This window comes from Wolffia australiana, chromosome 1 (assembly GCF_029677425.1).
Source record: "Wolffia australiana isolate 7733 chromosome 1, ASM2967742v1".
In the NCBI taxonomy this organism is placed as follows: domain Eukaryota; kingdom Viridiplantae; phylum Streptophyta; class Magnoliopsida; order Alismatales; family Araceae; genus Wolffia; species Wolffia australiana.
Genome location: NC_135835.1, coordinates 27,483,185 through 27,503,903, shown reverse-complemented (window position 1 = coordinate 27,503,903; position 20,719 = coordinate 27,483,185). Strand labels below are relative to the sequence as shown.

General features: G+C 42.0%; 2 protein-coding genes across 3 annotated transcripts; one reads left to right on the top strand and one right to left on the bottom strand.

The window, feature by feature from the left end:
• Positions 1-1,228: 1,228 nt before the first annotated feature.
• On the top strand, positions 1,229-1,738 carry LOC144711890 (polcalcin Syr v 3-like). The gene has a single exon (XM_078586064.1). The coding sequence runs from the start codon at positions 1,472-1,474 to the stop codon at positions 1,736-1,738; it is 267 nt and encodes an 88-aa protein (XP_078442190.1). The 5' UTR covers positions 1,229-1,471.
• A 6,631-nt stretch (positions 1,739-8,369) lies between these two features.
• Positions 8,370-20,420, bottom strand: LOC144716991 (uncharacterized). 2 transcript variants are annotated; one of them, XM_078592298.1, is made up of 6 exons: positions 20,252-20,420; positions 17,976-18,357; positions 17,381-17,577; positions 16,163-16,304; positions 9,343-9,502; positions 8,370-8,604 (listed from the first exon to the last, which is right to left on the bottom strand). In XM_078592298.1, exons 1-6 carry the CDS (start codon positions 20,317-20,319, stop codon positions 8,579-8,581), a joined length of 975 nt encoding a protein of 324 aa, XP_078448424.1. In that variant the 5' UTR covers positions 20,320-20,420; the 3' UTR covers positions 8,370-8,578. The 2 variants fall into 2 exon arrangements, with proteins under 2 accessions (XP_078448424.1, XP_078448432.1); XM_078592306.1 differs by lacking the exon at positions 20,252-20,420 and adding an exon at positions 19,525-19,686.
• Positions 20,421-20,719: the final 299 nt, after the last annotated feature.

Below are 20,719 nucleotides of genomic sequence, written 5' to 3'. Positions count from 1 at the left end.
GCGCGCGGGAGAGAGTGTAAGAGAGCGAGAGAGAGGAAGAGAGCGCGAGAGAGTGTAAGAGAGCGGGAGAGAGAGGAGGATAGAGAGAGGCGAGAGAGGAAGATAGAGAGCGCGCGAGAGAGAGTGTAAGAGAGCGAGAGAGAGGAAGAGAGAGCGTGAGAGAGGAAGATAGAGAGCGCGCGAGAGAGAGTGTAAGAGAGCGAGAGAGAGGAAGAGAGAGCGCGAGAGAGGAAGATAGAGAACGCGCGACATAGAGTGTAAGAGAGCGAGAGAGAGGAAGAGAGAGCGCGAGAGAGGAAGATAGAGAGCGCGCGAGAGAGGAAGATAGAGAGCGCGCGAGAGAGACTGTAAGAGAGCAAGAGAGGAAGAGAGAGCGCGAAAGAGGAAGACAGAGAGCGCGTGAGAGAGAATGTAAGAGAGCTAGAGAGAGGAAGACAGAGCGCGCGAGAGATAGTGTAAGAGAGCAAGAGAGAGGAAGATGGGGAGCGCGCGAGAGAGACACTAAGAGAGCTAGTGGAAGAGAGAGAGAGAGAGAGAGAGAGAGAGAGAGAGAGAGAGAGAGAGAGAGAGAGAGACGTTGCGAGGGCTAGAGAGAGGACGAGAGAGAGCTTAAAAGATTGAGACAGCGAGATTGAATAGGAGAGGAAGACAGAGATAGATAGATCCATAAATACATATATTAGATAGGTAGATAGATAGATTAGATAGACAGGTAGATTGATAGATTAGATAGACACATAGACAGATAGATAGATATAGAGAGAAGAGACACGAGAGAGAGAGAGAGAGAGGAAGGAGGGAGAGAGGGAGAGCGAGCGAGAGTGAGACAGAGAGCGAGAGAGCGAGAGAGCGAGAGAGAGAGAGAGAGGGAGAGCGAGCGAGAGAGAGAGAGAGAGCGAGCGAGCGAGAGAGAGAGGGAGAGAAAGAGAGAGAGAGAGAGAGGGAGGGAGGGAGAGAGGGAGAGTGAAAGAGAGAGAGAGAGAGCGAGCGAGCGAGAGAGAAAGAGAGAGAGAGAGGGAGGGAGGGAGAGAGGGAGAGAGAAAGAGACAGGGAGAGCGAGCGAGCGAGAGAGAGAGAGAGAGAGCGAGAGAGAAAGAGAGAGAGAGAGAGAGAGAGAGAGAGAGAGAGAGGGAGGAGGAGGAGAGAGTGAAAGAGACAGGAGAGAGAGAGAGAGAGCGAGAGAGAAAGAGAGAGAGAGAGAGAGAGAGAGAGAGAAGAGAGAGGGAGGGAGGGCGGGAGAGAGAGATGTTCTTGGCTGAGCGGCTCTCAGGCCGGAAACACAGGACCAACGCCAAAAACACTCCCTCTCCGCGCCAAACGGCGGACAACCCACCCTTCCCATCTCCTCCTTCCCACCCTTCATAATCTCCAACCCCGACGACGACCCAGAGAAGGAGACATCCCAAAACAACGAACAAGAGCAAGAAAGAAATCTAGAGAGAGAGAGATACACACATATCAAGAGAGAGAGATGGCGGGGAACGCGCAGGAGGTGGAGGATACGGCAGAGATGGAGAAGATATTCAAGCGATTCGACACCAACGGCGATGGAAAGATATCAAGGGAGGAGCTCAAGGAGGCCTTCTGCTGCTCTGTTGGCCAGGCTTCTCCTGACGACGTTGGCCGAATGATGGCTGAACTGGACACTGACCGTGATGGCTTCGTCTCCTTCCCTGAGTTTGCCACTTTCTACCGCGCCAATAGCCCCCTCATGAAGGACCTTGCCAAGCTCCTCTAGCTCCTCATAATACCACCCCACTCTTCAATAAATTATCATGATTATCCATCACCTACTGCATTTTTCTATCAACAATTCCCATTAGCTGGTTGCTGTTTTTGTTTGCAATCTATGTATGAGGAACTACCCAGGAGTGCATTTTTTGAGTTTAAATAATATTGTTTATTAAGATTATCCATCACCCGCTATAGGTTTCTATCAACTATTCTCATTAGCTGGTTGCTGGTTTTGTTTGCAATCTGTTTATGAGGAACAGCCCGAGAGTGCATATTTTGAGTTGAAATAATATTGATTATTAAGATTATCTGTCACCCACTGTAGGTTTCTATCATCTATTCCCATTAGCAGCTTGCTGGTTTTGTTTGCAATCTATGTATGAGGAACAGCCCAAGAGTGCATTTTTTGAGTTTGAATAATATTCTTAAGATTATCTGTACCCACTATAGGTTTCTTTCAACTCTTCACAATAGCTAGTTGCTGATTTTCATTGCAATCTATGCATGGGGAACCGCTCAGGACGGCATTTTTGGGTTTAAATAATATTGGTTATGGTTATCTGTCAGACTGTCACCTACTATAGTTTTCTATCAATTATTCACAATAGCTGGTTGCTGATTTTATTGGCAATGCATACATGAGGAACAGCCCAAGAGTGCATTTTTTGAGTTTAAATAATACCGGTTATCTTATTCTCCAGTCAAAATTTTAATATTTTTGGTATAAGAGGTAGAAATAAAGAGAGAGATCTGATAATGCGCCAATCACCCTCTCATGAAGGACTTTGCCAAGCTCCTCTAGCTCATCATAATACAATCCCCCTTCAATAATTTATCATGGTTATCCATCACCTACAATAGTTTTCTATTGATTCTTCCTGTTAGCTGGTTGGTGACTTTCTTTCCACTCTACGTATGAGGAACTGACCAAGAGAGAATGTTTTGAGTTTAAATAATATAGGTGACAATTATCTATAAATTATTCCCAGTAGCGGGTTGCTGACTTTCTTTGCATTATATGTAAGAGGAACTGACCAAAAGGCATATTTTGAGTTTAAATAATAATGGTTATGATTATCTATCACCCACCGTAGTTTTCTATCAATTATTTCTCAATATCTGGTTGCTGATTTTCTTTGCAACCTATGTATGAGCAGCTGCCCAATAGTGCATTTTTGAGTTTAAATAATTTTGGTTATCTTATTATCCTGTCAAGTTCTGAATAGATTTATTGTAAGAGGAAGAAATAAAGAGAGAGATCTGATAATGTGCCAATCACTCACTAATGAAGGACCTTGCCAGCTCCTCTAGCTCATCATAATACAATCCCCCTTCAATAAATTAGCATGATTATCCATCACCTAGAATAGTTTTAAATCGATTCTTCCCATTGGCTGATTGCTGGTTTTCTTTGCAATATATGAGGGCATTTTTATGAGGAACAGCCCAAGAGGGCATTTTTTTAGTTTAAATAGTATTGGTTATTAAAATTATATGTCACCCACTATAGTTTTCTATCAATTATTCTTAATTTCTGGTTTCTGATTTTCTTTGCACTATATGTATTAGGAACAGCCCGAGAGGTCATCTTTAGAGTTTAAATAATATTGGTTATGATTATCTGTCACCTTCTATAGTTTTCTGTCAATTATTCCCAATATCTGGTTTCTGCTTTTCTATGTATGAGGAATTTCCCAACAGAGTATTTTTTGAGTTTAAATAAATTGGTTATGACTATATGTCACCTACTATAGTCTTCTATCAATTATTTTCTATAACTTCTTGCTGAATTTCTTTGCACTCTATGTATGAGGAACTAACCAATTGGGCATTTTTTAGTTTAAACAACATTGATTATGATTATATGGTACCTACTATAGTTTCATATCAATTATTCTTAATAGCTGGTTGCTGATTTTCTTTGTACTCTATGTATGAGGAACTAATCAAGAGGACATTTTTTGAGTTTAAACAATACTGGTTATGATTATATGTCATCTACTAAAGTTTTATATCTATTATTTGAATACCTGGTTGCATATTTTCTTTGGACTCTATTTATGAGGAACTATAATTTTATATCAACTATTCCCAATAGCTGGTTGTTTTTTTCTTTGCACTCAATGTAAGAGGAAGTGCCCAATAGTTTTCTGCTGCACTATTTGAGTTTAAATATTATTGATTTTATTATTATCTGGTTAAATTATTTTTTTAGTTTTTTTTTATCTCTTCTATTTTTGGAATGAGAGGTAGAGATACCAAGACAGAGATCTGATAAGGCACCTATCACCCCACTCATGAAGGACCTAGCCAAGCTCCTCAAGCTCATCATAATACGATGCCCGTACAATATTTTATGATGATTATCCATCACTTACTATAGTTTTGTATCAACTATTCCCAGTAGCTGATTGCTGTTTTTATGTATGAGGAACTGTCCAAGAGTTTTCTGCTGCATTTTAAATTTAGATAACATCGCTTTTATTATTTTGTTGTTAAATTCATGATATAGTTTTATTTTATCGCTTCTATTATTCGGAGGTGAGGTAAAAGTACTGAGAGGGAGCCAATAAGGCACCTATGATCCCCTTATGAAAGACCTCCCCAAGAATTTAACAACAGAATAAGATAACTCCCCAAGGTCATGTGCATCATCATAACATAACCCCCCCCCCAAAAAAATAACTTATAATATCTATCAGATATTAATAAAATCTGGTTGCTACTTTTTCTGCTCCACCTATGATCCCCTTATGAAGGACCTCCCCAAGAATTTAACAACAGAATAAGATAACTCCCCAAGGTCATGTGCATCATCATAACATAACCCCCCCTCAAAAAAAATAACTTATAATATCTATCAGATATTAATAAAATCTGGTTGCTACTTTTTCTGCTCCACCTATGATCCCCTTATGAAGGACCTCCCCAAGAATTTAACAACAGCATAAGATAACTCCCCAAGGTCATGTGCATCATCATAACATAACCCCCCCCCAAAAAAATAACTTATAATATCTATCAGATATTAATAAAATCTGGTTGCTACTTTTTCTGCTCCACCTATGATCCCCTTATGAAGGACCTCCCAAGAATTTAACAACAGCATAAGATAACCCCCCAAGGTCATGTGCATCATCATAACATAACCCCCCCCCAAAAAAATAACTTATAATATCTATCAGATATTAATAAAATCTGGTTGCTACTTTTTCTGCTCCACCTATGATCCCCTTATGAAGGACCTCCCCAAGAATTTAACAACAGCATAAGATAACTCCCCAAGGTCATGTGCATCATCATAACATAACCCCCCCCCAAAAAAATAACTTATAATATCTATCAGATATTAATAAAATCTGGTTGCTACTTTTTCTGCTCCACCTATGATCCCCTTATGAAGGACCTCCCCAAGAATTTAACAACAGCATAAGATAACTCCCCAAGGTCATGTGCATCATCATAACATAACTCCCCCCCCCCCACCCCTCAATAAATTATAGTATCTATCAGATATTAATAAAATCTGGTTGCTACTTTTTCTTACATTCTTTGTATGAGGAAATACAAAAAAGTTGTATGCCACATTTTTAACTTAAATAATAAGGGTTATATATATATATGTCAAACTATTATTTAACTTATGTTTTACTTAGTTCATTTTTGCCATCGGAGAGATATTGACATGCATGTGTGTCTGATATGGCACCTACCACCCTCTCATGTACAACCTTGCCAATGTCCTCTACATCATCATAATATGATCCCCCTTCATGAATACATGATTGTTAATTTTCTTCTACACATTAGTTATTTGTAACTGAGAAAGAGTCTTTTTCTGCATTTCTTTATTTTAAATAATAATGATTTTTCCCATGAGAGGCAGAGAAATTAAGAGATAGAGACACACAAAGCGCAATGTCACCAACCTCCCACACTAGATGGACATCCCAAGGTCCTGTAGATCATCATAATATAACCCCCTTAAACAAATTACAATCATTTGACAACTATTTTAACTCTGGTTTCTACTTTTACATAAATTATATGTATCAGGAATTGATAAAGAGCTTAATACTTTATCTTTTGAGTTTAATTATTGGCCATTTAATGTGTCGTTAAATTTATTTAAATAATTTTTCTCTGTTTGTTTTATCTTTTTCATAAGAGGTTGATACATTGAGAGAGAGATAGAGAGACATACAGGCATACAAAGGTTCTATGATACCAATCAAACCTATGGTCAACCTTGTCGAGATCCTCAAGATAATATGCAGTGTATTTTTGGTAACTCATCATAAGATATCGTGTGTTCCTATGTATGAGAAATTATCCCATGCTTGTCTTTTGTTTCTACACATCATTCCTTGCCATTTAAATCACACTGGGTTTTTGTTTACCCAGGAGAAAATAACATAATTTTGTAGTGGTAATAAGTAATTTCTGGGGGATATAATTATTCAAGTAGTGTTCCCATTAAATTATATCTTCTATTATGCGAAATAGTTGCCGGTGTGAATGTCAGAGCACATTAAAATTGCACACCTTATTCAGATGAAAATTTCCTACACCGTATTGAGGGGAAGAACCTAAAAAAGTAGAATAAAATTTGTACAGTAGAAACATTATTTAAATTTTCATTTCAGGTTATAAATTTTAAGCTCTTTCAGGTTTCAAAAAAACCTGTATCCTATATCATATGCCTTCTACATGTCAAAATACTTCATACATTAACATGTTGATAAATAGTATACAATGTGATCATAAAAATGAAACTGAACCTATTTAAACTTTAGTTATTATAATAAATATCAGTTGTGTGTTTGAAATTACAAGTTATGTAAATTAAAACACTAACCATATTTTCTTGCAATATAAACAAGAGCAGTAAATAAATATGTTTATGTTGATTTTATAATTTCAAATGATAATAATGATTTATCTCTCTATTATCATGTTTCTAGTTACTAATCAGCATGATGCACAAGAGACTATCTTCATTGTAACATTTCCTCAATTTTAACACCTCACTGTGACTTAAAGCTTGATTTATTCACATGATTATTATTCTTTTATTTTTTAGACATAATAGTATACTAACGGTTCTCAATAGCTGACTTCCTGGAACAAAAGGTAATTTTAAAATAAACTAAGAATAATCTAAACTCTTGAGGAAGCACCTATATCCAAGAAAAACGTTAGGATACGAGTAAAAATCAATAACATCATAACAATCCAATGAATGTCTTCAATCCATGTGTTGGCCCACTGACATGATTGAAATAATTATTTGATATTATTTTGACTTTTAATAAAAAGTTTACCTTGTTTCATCTAAAAACAGAGTTCCCAAAATTATATTTTACAAGAATCATGAGAAAAAATAAATATTTTGAAGCACGCTATCAATCATGTCTGTTTAATAATTATTCATATGATTAAAAATAATATTTATAATCAAACGAATATGTTTAATCTGTTATTATGTGTCAGTGCACAGACTTATGAAAGAGCTTCAACATTGATAATTTATGGCACATCATCTCAGTAAAGGAACATCATTGAATTATTGGCCAACAGGAAAAAAGTTTGTTCAATTTTGTGTATCCTTAAAACATGACCTCAAAAGAAAACTTCCACTAAATAGTTTCCAACACTATTATGGATTTATTTCATTAGTATTAAACAAATTTCAAGCAGTGTATTCATTAATTGGTATTCAACATTTTTACATTGCAGATATACATGAGGTAATTTGAATTTGATGAGTTATGAAAGTGTAAGGTCATATTTGGGTTTTTGACATGAGAGAATGAAATATGTTCTTGGTTGATATCTTTAAAAAAAAAAAAAAAGAGAACAAGACAGATATCTTTTTAGCTCCCAATCATTAATCACTCTCTATAAAAAAATGTCTGATTTTTAATCTCCAATCAATGATCAATCAATCGTCTCAACTGATTTACGTTGGAAAATATATCATTGATCCAGTGGAAGATTTTACTTGTCTTCGATTTATTTCAACCAACTTTTCAATTAAACAAACCAAAAAAATCTCAGACCCCAGAAAATCTACAACCAATTCTGATTTTTCCAACCATCATTTACCACATACAACAGGTATCAGACCTCTTTTTGTGGCCCAGGAAATCACTCCCATGTCAAGGAGGATCTCACCACTTGAAGAAGAACCTCCAACCAATACCCATTCAATGTGGATAAATGGGAACATGTAATGAGAACAATGGAGATAAGACGATAGACGAGTACGAGACGTTGCTAGAAGGGACATGATACTCTAAATTTGTATCAAGAATTGAGATGCTGGGAGTAGATTAATTGACTATCAAGTCCAAATCCAAAGTTGTAATCAGATGATTCCGGTATCTAGGTTAGTTTTCGTGTTCATTAGACGTGTGCCTTGGTTAGTTTCCTTTTCTTGAGACGGTGACGATAGTCAGAATAATGGCCAGTGGCCGTGATAGGAGAAACCCCACCACTATAAGCACCTCACACCGAACAGCAAGGAACTCATAATTTCATCGAAAAATTTATAAGAGAAAAATCCCTAATAATGTAAGTTTAGTTTTTTTTCCTTTAACATCAGTTGATCAATCAATGATCAACAAACTCTGGGCACAAAAAATTGGTAAAATATTAAATAAATATGGCACAAAGAATGTCTGATGTATGTTGCTCACTTCTTACTTTTTTTTTTGAACAATTACAAAATTAATCTACAGGCTAATGATTGGGGGTTAAATAAAATTCTTTTCTATGAGTAATTGCCGATCATCGACGAGCAAAAATTAAGGTACCGTAATGCCGTGATTCCGATGAAGATTCACTCCTGCTTCAGCGAGAGCCGTTCTGTAACCAAAAGTACGAATCACACAGGCAAGTTTAGAGAAAGACAAACAGAGATAAAGGTGTATGAAGAGATAGAAATAGGGATGGGAGTAATGGATTGTTTTATAGAGAGAGAGAGGGAGAGACTAAAATTTATACAAGGGAAGCTAAACAAAGAGTAGAGGGAGAGAGAGAGATTTTAGATAGAGAGGGAAGAGATGCATAGATGGGCAAGAGAGATTATATACATAGAGAATGGAATAGATTTGCAGAGAGATATTGAGAGAGAGAGAGAGATGTTATGGACAAAGAAGGGAGTATGAAGCGGCCGAAACACGGACAAAGAGAGAGGCATCTACTTAAGTAAAGAGAGACTCATGGATAGAGAAGGTTAGAGATCGTCGAAGAGACATGGAGAGAGAGAGAGAGATACATAAAGAGTGAGAAGAATCTACTACAACAGAGACGAGGCCGACTCTGCGAGAGTGGGTTTGGGAATCAGGGAGAGAGAGAGATTCATGGATAAAGAAGGTATGGGATCAGCACCACAAGAGAGAGAGAGAGATAGGATAGGACGAAAACTGAAAGATTGTGAAGTATGTACTTATATAGAGAGAAGAGGGTGACTACATAAGAGTGAGTTTTAGAAGGTACAACATGAGAGAGAGAGAAAGTTACACTTACTTATAAGATTGAGAAGAAAGGACAGATTGAAATAGAGAGAGAAAGAGAGTGGGAGAGAAGGATATTATCACTTACTAATAAGTTCGTAGGTGACAATCATGGAGGTGCCCCAGAGCGACATATTGAGGAAGCGCGGCCCAAAACCCCTGTAAAACCCTGCCCAGCCATCTTCCTCTATCAGCAAACGGGTTGTCTTTCTGATTGACGGCCGTCCCGCTCCATAATTATCCATCACCTGATAGAAAACAAGCACTATGAGAGAGAAAAAGTAAACATTATCTTAAATCATTATTGTTGATCTGAGTATTACATGTCTTTATTTTCTCTCTCTTGTTAGCCCATTAAGGGCCCTCTCTAGTCAGCCCATTAGGGCTTCCTATAAAACCCTGTAATCTCTTTCATTTGCTATCAAGAATTGGTCTTTTCTTGTTTACATGGTATCAGAGCCCTAACCCTAACCCTAATCTGGGTTTCCTGGGCTCGACCTTGCGCTCCGATCTTCGGCGGTTCTCACGACCGCCTGATCTCGCGCTCCGGTCTCTCGCCGTCTCGCCCGGGCCTCCCAGGCGCTCGCTTCTGGCGTCCGCTGTCCCAGCGTCTTCCGCTCGGCGCCGCTGCCCCGGCCGCGCCGCCTTGGCTCGCGCCCTCCGGCTCGGGCCGCCCGGCTCGAGCCCTCGGCTCGCGCTGCCCGGCGACCGACGTCCAGCGCCCGACGTCCGGCACCCGCCGTCCGGCGCCGACGCGTCGGCGCTGCAGTCCCGGCGCCCGACGCCTCGGCGCCTGCAGTCCCGGCTTCGTCGTTCTGGCGCCCGACTGTGGTCTACTCTGCTTTCATCATGACGAACCCGGTTGAAGCTGAGACCTCTACTGTCACGCCAGACTCGGCGCCGTATCTCGCCACATGCATCTGCGGTGCCTCTCGAGCCCGGGAATTGGTCGTCCTCCTCTGGACCATCCTCTTTGCCTCGGATGCCTCCGGATGGTATGTTTACTGGATTCAATCTCCTGCAATGGCGCGATGCGTCCAGATAACTTTAAAGGGCGTCTCATCGCCATCTTCTAGAAGACGGACCTTCGGACCGATCCCAAGTATTATGACTGGCTGGGCGTTGAGGGTAGTTCATCGTTGGCTCTTGGACAGTATTTCACCTAGTGTTAAGGTGAATTCATGTCTCTAGAGTCGGCTCGGCGTCTGGGAAGCAGCACTTGAGAGCCACTCCAAGAAGCACAACATTGCGACTCTGTACGAATTGGTACATCGGGCCGCTAACCTGCGTCAAGGGGACCGGTCTATCATGGAGTACAGCACGGAGCTCATTTCGTTGTGGAATGAAATTGACTACTACATGCCGCCCGACCCCCATCCGGCGGACCGCCAATATACTCTTCAACCGGGTTTTCCAGTTTCTTATGGGACTGAACCCGGAATATGAAGTTATGCAGGCTCAGCTTATTCATCGGGAGACTGGTCCTACCTTCAAGGATGCGCTCCACAGTGTGCGAGTTGAAGAATCCGCTTTCAGCAGGCCCAGAACTCGGCCGGCACTTGTAGCTCATTCCTCTTCGCCTGCACGCCCATCGTCGACTCCACCACCCGGCTCTTTGCCACGTGGTCCGACGGCTCGGACGGAGGATTCTCCAAAGGGTGATCCTTCGCTGTTTTGCAATTACTGCAAGAAGCGAGGTCACTCTAAGGAGACGTGCTACAAGCTTCAACGGAAACGCGCACAACCGAGCAACCTTGCTGCAGCCGCCTCGTCCGTGTCCCCCCCGGGTCAAGTGCCTATGCTGTACGGTCTTCTCCCGACTAGTGCCTCGCCCGCTAGCTTCACTCCGGAAGAGATGGAGCGTCTACGCCGCTTGCTTGATCCTCCAGTCGTGGGCTCATGCTCCTTGGCCCACGCAGGTATGTCCACCAGTCTTCCCACACCTACATCCCCTCCTGGCCATTCTTTTTCCTCTTCCACTTGGCTTCTTGATTCTGGTGCCACCGCCCACATGACCCCAAATCCTCGAGCCTTTCAAACTTATGCACCCGTTTCTGGCTCCTCCAAAGTTAAAACAGCCTCCGGCGATCTTCTCACCGTGGCGGGTATTGGTCGTGTAGCCCTTTCCTCTTCTATGCATCTATCTAAAGTTCTTCATGTTCCTCGCCTTACTCATCATCTTCTCTCCCTATCTAGCCTTGTTCGCGACTTGAAACAAGACCTTACCTTCTCTCCTAATTCATGTTTTTATCGTGATAAGGTGTCGGGGAGGACGATTTCCATTGCTGAGGAGCATGAGGGGCTCTATCTTGTTCGTCCTTGTTCGAGTTCTCTTGCTTTTGCTGCTGCGGCAGTTTCCCTTTCGGCTTCCCACAAGCGTTTGTGGCTTCTTCATCGACGTCTCGGCCATCCTTCTTTTGCTACTCTTTATCGTCTCTTTCCTAAACTCTTTCAAGGCCATTCTGTGGACCGTTTGTTTGTACTGCTTGTCGAATTGCCAAACATCATCGTACCACGTATCCTATCTCGCCTTCTCATTCTTCGACCCCATTCTCCCTTATTCACACCGATGTGGGGCCTTCCCTATTCATAGTACTTCCGGTTCTCGGTGGTTATGCATCTTTATTGACGACGCTACTCGATTCACGTGGGCATATTTCTTGAAGAACAAATCGGAGATATCTCGTGTCATTCCTCAATTTTACTCCCTTATCCAAACTCAATTCTCTATATCCATTAACGCTTCCGCTCCGACAATGCTAAAGACTACGTTAACACCACGTTAAGCACCTTCTTCCAAGACATAGGCATTATCCATGAAACTTCTTGTCCCTATACACCACAGCAAAATGGCGTTGCCGAAAGAAAATTCCGTCACATCTTTGAAATGACTCGGAGCCTTCTCTTCCATATGCATGTGCCCAAGTATTTTTGGGGGGAAGCCGTCTCCACCGCCATCCATCTTCTTAATCGCCTTCCATCTCGAGTGCTTGACTACTCCACTCCCATTGACCGTCTTCAGCATTCCTTTCCAACTCTCTCTCTCCGAACTCATCTTACTCCTCGTGTATTTGGATGTGTATGCTATGCGCCCAACCACCAACTTGGTCGTGATAAACTGGATCCCCGTGCTATCAAGTGTGTGTTTGTTGGCTATTCTTCCACCCAAAAAGGCTATTTATGCTATCATCCACCCTCTCGTCGGTTCGTCGTCACCAAAGATGCCACGTTTGATGAATTGCTTCCCTACTATTCCTCCTCCTCTCCTGAACCCTCATCGTCCCCATCTCCCTCCGATCCACTCAAATTCCTCATCCTCGTCCCTCGTCCCTCTTCACCGGCCCCGCCCGACGTGTCTCCGCCTGTTGCTCCTCCAGCAATTGTGCCTCCCGACCCGCCTCCGGCCGCCGTCTCAGTCCCTCCTGTGGAGCCTCCTCCAGTATCTGCTCCTGCGCTCGACCCTTCTGCTGCACCTTCTTCGATTCCTCCGCTCCCTATCCGTCGCTGCCCGCCTGAAAAATGCTACAGTATTACCCTTGCTCGTCGCAAGCCTCGGCTTCCTTCTTCGTCTCTTGCTGCCCCGTCTCCCTCAACCTCCACCCCTCTTGCCACCTCCTCATTAGCCGTACTGCCCTCTTCCCGTTCCTCTCCCCTCTATCCGTTGGCGGAATCTATCTCCTCTCATCGCCTCTCACCCTCTTATCATGCCCTTCTCACCTCCCTTGATGCCACTTCCCTTCCCAAGACGGTGGACATTGCCCTTTCATTTCCGCATTGGCGTCAGGCCATGGCGGAAGAACTTCAGGCTCTTACTCACAATGAAACGTGGGATATGGTTCCTCTACCGGCCGGGAAGCATCTCGTGGGTAGCCGTTGGGTGTATGCTGTGAAGCATAATTCTGATGGTTCTATTCAGCGCCACAAAGCCCGGGTTGTGGCACAAGGGTTCACTCAGAAACATGGCATTGATTAACAGGAGACCTTTGCTCCCGTCGCCAAGCTGAATATTGTGCGGATCTTATTGGCCCTTGCTGCGGATCGGGGCTGGATTTTGCAACAATATGACGTGAAGAATGCTTTTTTGCATGGAGAGTTGACTGAGGAGATCTACATGGCATTACCTCCTGGCTACACTTCCTTAGTGCCATCGTCTCCGCAGTCTGTTGTCTGTCGCCTGAAGAAAGCATTATATGGCTTGAAGCAATCTCCTCGTACCTGGTTTGGTCGTTTCACGACGGCCATGCAGCGTCGTGGATACCGTCAGTGTAATGGTGATCACACCCTTTTCTACCGCCATTCCACGTCAGGGGGAGTCGCTATTCTTCTTGTGTACGTGGATGACATCATTATTACGGGTGATGATCGGCGACCATTACTGAGCTGGCTATGTATCTCGTCGAATTTGTTATTCGCCATCTTGGCCCGTTGATGTACTTTCTTGGCATAGAGGTGGCCTATTCTTCCAGCGGGATCTTTATTTGTCAGAGAAAGTATACGGTGGACCTTCTCTGTGAGCTTGGAAAGGAGGACGCCAAGCCTGCTTCGACACCGATTGATGCGAACCATCGACTTGGTGCCGATGCGGATGAGGAGCTTGCTGAGCCTGGCCCATATAGAAGACTTGTGGGAAAACTGCTTTATCTCACCCACACTCGCCCGGACATTGCATATTCAGTGGGTGTTCGAGTCAGTTCATGCAGACTCCTCGCATGAGCCATTTTCATGCTGCTCATCGTCTCCTCCGTTTCCTGAAGGGCACCATTGGCCGTGGATTATTGTTTAAATCGCCATACCGCCTGCGTCTTGAAGTCTACACCGATGCAGATTATGCCGGCTCTGTGGTTGATCGTCAGTCCACATCTGGGTATTGCACCTTCTTGGGCGGCAATCTGATTACTTGGAGGAGCAAGAAGCGAAAGTGGTCTCTCGATCGAGTGCTGAAGCGGAGTTCCGTGCCCTTGCGCATGGTCTGTGTGAAGCACTTTGGATTACCCAGCTTCTTCGTGAGCTACGGTGTCCAGTTCCCTCTCCTGTCCAGCTGTTCTGCGACAACAAATCCGCGATCAGCATTGCTCATGACCCCGTTCAGCATGACCGTACAAAGCACATCGAGATCGATCGCCATTTCATCAAAGAGAAGCTTGAATCGGGAGATTTTTGCACGCCTTATGTTCCGTCCGCTGAACAGCTTGCAGATATCTTCACCAAAGGGCTTCATGCCCCTAGGTTTGAGGAGCTCTGTTCCAAGCTGGGTGTGGATAACATCCACGCTCCAGCTTGAGGGGGAGTGTTGATCTGAGTATTACATGTCTTTATTTTCTCTCTCTTGTTAGCCCATTAAGGGCCCTCTCTAGTCAGCCCATTAGGGCTTCCTATAAAACCCTGTAATCTCTTTCATTTGCTATCAAGAATTGTTCTTTTCTTGTTTACAATTATCAGTATTTAAAGGAAAACTACCCTCATATGAGAGAGAAAAAACAATGGATTCAATCGAATAACTTCTACACTACCCTCATATGGGGAGGTCTTCAGGTATTTAAAGGAAAACTACTGATATGTTTTTTTTCAAGAATGTATCGCAAGGGATCGGAAGTTTGACTCACTTACGGATAAGCCCCCACATGTTGAATCCTTTAAAATAAAGTGTCGGCCATGAATATAGTGCAGGGACGCGGACGGGACGATTTTTTTGTCCCGGGATGAAAAAATTGTCCCGTCCGAGGATACAGACGAATTTTGGGACGAAAATTCATCCCGGGGACCATGGGATGGGACGGTTTTCATCCCGTGGGCCGAAAAAACCGTCCGTCCGGAGGTCTTGGATGATGGACGGACGAAACTGGATGGAAAACCGCCGGATTCACATCCGACGGTTGAGATGTTGCCACGTGGCCTCGCTATGACAATTTGCATCAAAGTCCCTGTATTTTACATGCGTGCAAATGGACGCCACTCAGAAATAATTGTACATATGTCCCTTTGTGTTCTATCTCCTCAGCAAATCCCTAAAAAACTTGAAAGATCTATATTAATATACTAAAAATATAAAATGGGTTTTTTTCGTCCGGGACGAATTTCAGGACGAAAATTCGTCCCGGGAGGACTGGACGGGATGAAAAACCATCTTGGTATGATTGGACGGGATGGTTTTTTTATCGTTGGACGAAAAACCATCCACGTCCGGGACGATCTGGAACTATAACCATCAAGAAGTTAGCAACATATTTTTTTAAGGAGTGACAAAGAGGCGGGAGCAGAGTGGAGGTCCTCAGTTTGTCTTTTGATTCTTTTCTACCATAGCGTTCTGTATGAAATACGTTAGAGAATACCTGTAGAATTGTAGTTCTACCTAATCACTTATCCTTTTTTGAGAAAGATCATTCCAAAGTCCTTGATACCATTTCAGCATATCAATTACTCTAAAGGCAAATGATGCAAATACCCTAATAATAGCAATGGCTACAGGTAATGATCGGTACCCATGCCCCTTACCAGCTGAGTTTCTAATGTCTTCGCTGCCCTCCTTAGAGGAGGGCTACAAGCATTTAAAGGGAAACCACAGTAAAGGCACAAAATGGAAATGCCCCGACGATAATGATGGCAAGGATCAACACCTGTGCCTCTTCAGAAGGATTTTTTTGGCACCCAATTCAAAAACTTTACCTGACCTACTTAGGAGAGGGCTACCCTATGGGGAATGACAGAAATACCTTTAAGAAAACAATGTCCAAATTCAACTTCTTGACTGCCCTCCTTAGGGAACGAATAAAGGAATATAAATTGGAAATTACTCAAAGGGAAAATATCAGAAATACAACTGACAAGGGTTTGGGATCCTTTCAGATCCCCAACTCGTCATAACCCAAGAAATTGCTGGAAATCCAAAAGTGAGTGAAGAAACTGGAGACCTGAAGCCTTGTCTTTATGGTGTCAATTGGAGTAGTTATCACAGAGGAGCATGCACCAGCCACTGTCCCTGCTGTGGCCTGAACTGACACCAGCTCTAGATGAGATGGTTTCTTCTCGGAATGACCACCATAGCCCAGAGTTCTGTAATCAAATCAATAAATTGGAGATTTTCATGTTAACTGACGCAACTTATTTTTGTACGTCAGGAAAGAATAGGAATAATAATTATCATAGCCTAGATTTCTGCCTCCAGAAAGAAACAAGTGAAATAAGATAAAAGGTCCAGCAGCACATTAAAAGGAAAGAGAAAAATGAATATGAAAGCGAAGGATGATTGGTGGAGCCTAAATTTCATAGTCATAAAAATTCCAGCAGCACATTAAAAGGAAAGAGAAAAATGAAGATGAAAGCAAAGGATGATTGGTGGAGCCTAAATTTCAGAGTCAAGAAAGAGAGAAATGAAATAAACAAAAGAAGTCAACAGGCGCATAACAGCAAACACTGGGATTTCCATGCTAATTGCTGTAATTTCATATTCTAAAGCAGGGAAGAATGAGGATGAAACAGAAGAATGGTAATCATAACCCTGTTTTCTACATTAAGAACTATGGATATGATAGAAGATGCCAAAAAGAAAGAGAAGACATGGGCGTCAAATCAAAAAAGATCCAGAGATAGCCCTACTAATCTACAGAAATTTGATTTTTACATGACGAAAAAATGAGGATGAAATAGAAGAATAATGTTCATGGCCTTGATTTCTGCCTTAAGAAATAAATAAATGAATTAAACAGAAAAATTCCAGCGCCAAATTGAAAAGGAAGAGAATAATTAGGATGAGTGAGAAACTGATAGCATGCCCAAATTTGTTTGTTATTAAGAAACAAAAGAAAAAAAGAGAAGAATCCACTAGCACACCAAAACAAAAGCCGAGATTTCCATGCCAACCGCCATAACTTCTTATTCTACGGCAGGAAAGAATGAAGATGAAACAGAAAAATGATCATCATAGCCAAGTTTGCTTCATTAAGAAATCTGCGTATGTCCACAAGTCACACAGACTTTGGGGCCTTACACCACATCAAAGCAGTAAGGATGCTCAGATAGCCATGCTAATCTTCATAGTTTATTTTCTTTATCAAAAAACAAAGAGGATAAAGAAGACAGATACTTCAAACTAATCACATAAAAATTCAGATTGGAGTGGATGGATTTACTTCCAGATGAGGTGCTGAGCTGCGCCGTAGGCGCCCCACCATAGAGCATTGGCAGGAGACATTGTTAGCATGGTCAAACCAAAACCTCTGTAAAGACCTCGGACACCCTCGGTGCGGAGAACTCCTCGTATGGCATCAAATGGCCCATTATAAGTAGATATCCCTGGCAGATCCTGGACCATGAGCCTTTGGCATATCTGATAATGGGATCCATTCAACCGTGCAGAAGACATCAAACCATAATATCAAACCATAATATCAAACCAACCCCATTCATGATGTTTACGGAAATGAGTATAACATCACAATGTGCAATGATTTATAAATAGAAAAAAATAGAGAAAGATAGCTAGATAGCTGGCTAGATAGATCTATTGGTAAATACATTTTAATATATAGATAGATAGATAGATAAATGCATTTAAAGATACATACATTGATTGGTCGATATATTTATCGACAGCTATTAACTCATTAATAAAGAGAGTGATGGATTGATAAATAAACAAGTAGATTCATCGAAGAGCGGAGGATTACTGGACTGATGTGTAGATGGATCGATAAACATAAATCCAGAGAGAGTTATCATGCTCACCACATCCAAGGGAACGTAATATGCACAAGAAACAACATTTGAGACCATGCCTGCAACTCCATTTGCCAGACCTACTCGGGTAGTCTCTGGCATTTTCATATGCTCCGTATGTTTGAGCACCATCTCCTTCGAAATCTCCAGGGAAGTCAAAGCTAGCACCCTACCAGGCAAAGAACCAACAGCGGATGTACCAAAGCCTCTGAATATGCCTCGGATTCCATCATTTCTCATTATATTCTTAAACACTGAAAATCCATTCATATGCGCAAGAGTACCCTCCACCACTTGCATTCTTGTTTTGACAACAGAAATTGGGTGAAGCGAACCCATCTGAGCGGTGAACAGAATCGCTCCAATGACATGGAATTTGGTCTTATCCAACCTGAAAAAGAACAGGGGAAACAAATCACGTATGTGGCTGGTTAGCTTTCAACCATTTACTTTGTAAACAGGAAGAAAGAAAAGCTCCATGAGAAGAAAGAAAAGTATCAATCTTTAACATTACATCATTCAACATAATTCAGAGGTGGCAAGAACTTTATCGTCTGCCCATGTTTTCCGCGGAAGTATTCAGAAAGAGAACATTTACTCTTGATGATAAGTTTAATAGACAATGTAACCCCCCACATTAAATGGGCCAAAATAGAAATTAACTTAGAAGCCATTGTTATCTCTCTCTACATCTGTCTCGCCATTGTTTAAACTCAGGAACCGATTTCATCTGGTATTCATTTTGCGTGAAATCTGTATTAGTATTATGGTGTCAGGGCCACTGGATTCTCCCAGTTGGCCATTGGACACTGATATGATCCCAGTCCCCTATCTATAAAGTGAGTCCTCCTCCTAAGGAAGCAGGCAAGAAGATGTACCAGCACGGAGCAGATTAGGCAAGTGGGGGGAAATCACAGATCAATACATGAAAGAAGTTGTACAGGCTGCGCCTGTACTGCCACTACACTTGATTGTATTCTTCTATTTATCAATCTATCTCACTATATCTACATTTTTTTCCCAAGAATTTACCACTAGAACAGAAACCCACATCAAATTGCTATGAGGCATAATGTGCAGGGTGTGTCATCGCAAACCCAGTTCACGATGACATGAAGTTTTGCCATCCGTTGTCACAGCAATGTGGCCTGTGCACACGTCCTGATCCACAACCGTTCACAAGCCCCAAGATGTGAGGGTATAAATACCCGGATCAATTCATGAAATTCATCTATGTTTCTTGGGATTTGTCTTTTCAATCTTCAGAACAAATGCTGCATCTGGTAGACTTCTCCCAAGAATTGCCAATTCAGCAGCTCTTCGTCTCTCTTCCCCATTCAACCTTCCATTCTACATTTCCTCTTATTGATCTTGATAGAGATCCTCTAGGACTCTATCAGCTATTAGCCACTGACAAAGCTCATGGAGTTCCTCTTGGAACTTGGGATTTTGCCGCCCGAGTCCATGGCTTGTTCTATGATAACCAGACACAATTTATATTTCTTATAATCGTGTGTTTTTCATGAAATCAGGAAGAACAGCGAGGTAGATTGCACACCTCCTTTAACAGTTTTGTCAGTGGATCAACTTGCGTATCAAATCACGACGGCTCTTCCAGGCTTATATGTGGCATCACTGTGCACCAAGATTAGAGCAGCCGATTGAATCTTCATCTCACTATCTTTCTCTCTCTTCCTTTTGCATGCTCAAGATCCCCCGTCGTCTTGATCGTGATGGATAAATTTCAAAAATTCAAATTGAATGAAACTCAGTATGTTAACGCACTCAGCAAGCTTTTTACCAGGATAAAACTGATTCATGATTGTTTCAGACCTCGATGGCAGCTTACTACTTTGAGCATTTATAAATAAATGTTTCAGTTGAATACGATCATCGACAATCAGGAATTTAAATTGCGCGCCGAACTTTAGAGGAATCACAAATAAATCAAGATCGACTGTAATAATCACATTCAACCTACGAAAGGCAACAAGAAGGTCATTCTAAACGACAATCTTCCAACATAATCACATGTATGTCGATGAAATCAGTAGAGATGATGATCTTCTTCGCGGCATCGGAAATCGACGAGAAAATAATTAGAGCGACTGAAACAATTAGAGCGAATCATCCAAAAAAAGGCTCGTAGTGGAAATAATCCAAAAAATTAGAGCGACCGAGTAGAGAGGATCGTAGTGGAAATAATTAGAGCGAATCATCTCAAATTAACAGCTCAATTCGACCGATTCAGCCAAAAAAAGCTGGATTTAGTACGAGAAGCGCACCTTTCCCAATTGATGTTGACGTCGGAGAGAGCCAAACTTGTCGCCGAAGCCTCCGTTTCCACTGACATTCTCTCTACTCCAAACCTCCCAGATATTCGAGGTATTTATACACACCTGGAGAGAGAGAGATGAATAGAGGTGCAAGAGAGAGAAAGAGTAGAGAAATAGAGAGAGATAGAGAGTAGAGACAGATAGAGAGAGAGAAAGAGAGAGAGTAGGGAAAGATAGAGATTAGAGAGAGTAGATAAAGAGAGAGTAGAGAAGAGAGAGAGAGAGAGAGAGAGAGAGAGGAGAGAGGGGAAGAGAGAAAAATAGAGAGAAAGGAGAAGAGAGAGAAGGCAAAGAAAGATAGAGAGAGAGGAGAGAGAATGATAGAGAGAGGAGAAGAGAGGAGAGAGAGCAGAGAAAGATGGAAAGAGAGGAGAGAGAATAGAGAATGATAGAGAGAGAGAGAGAGATTTTAGAGAA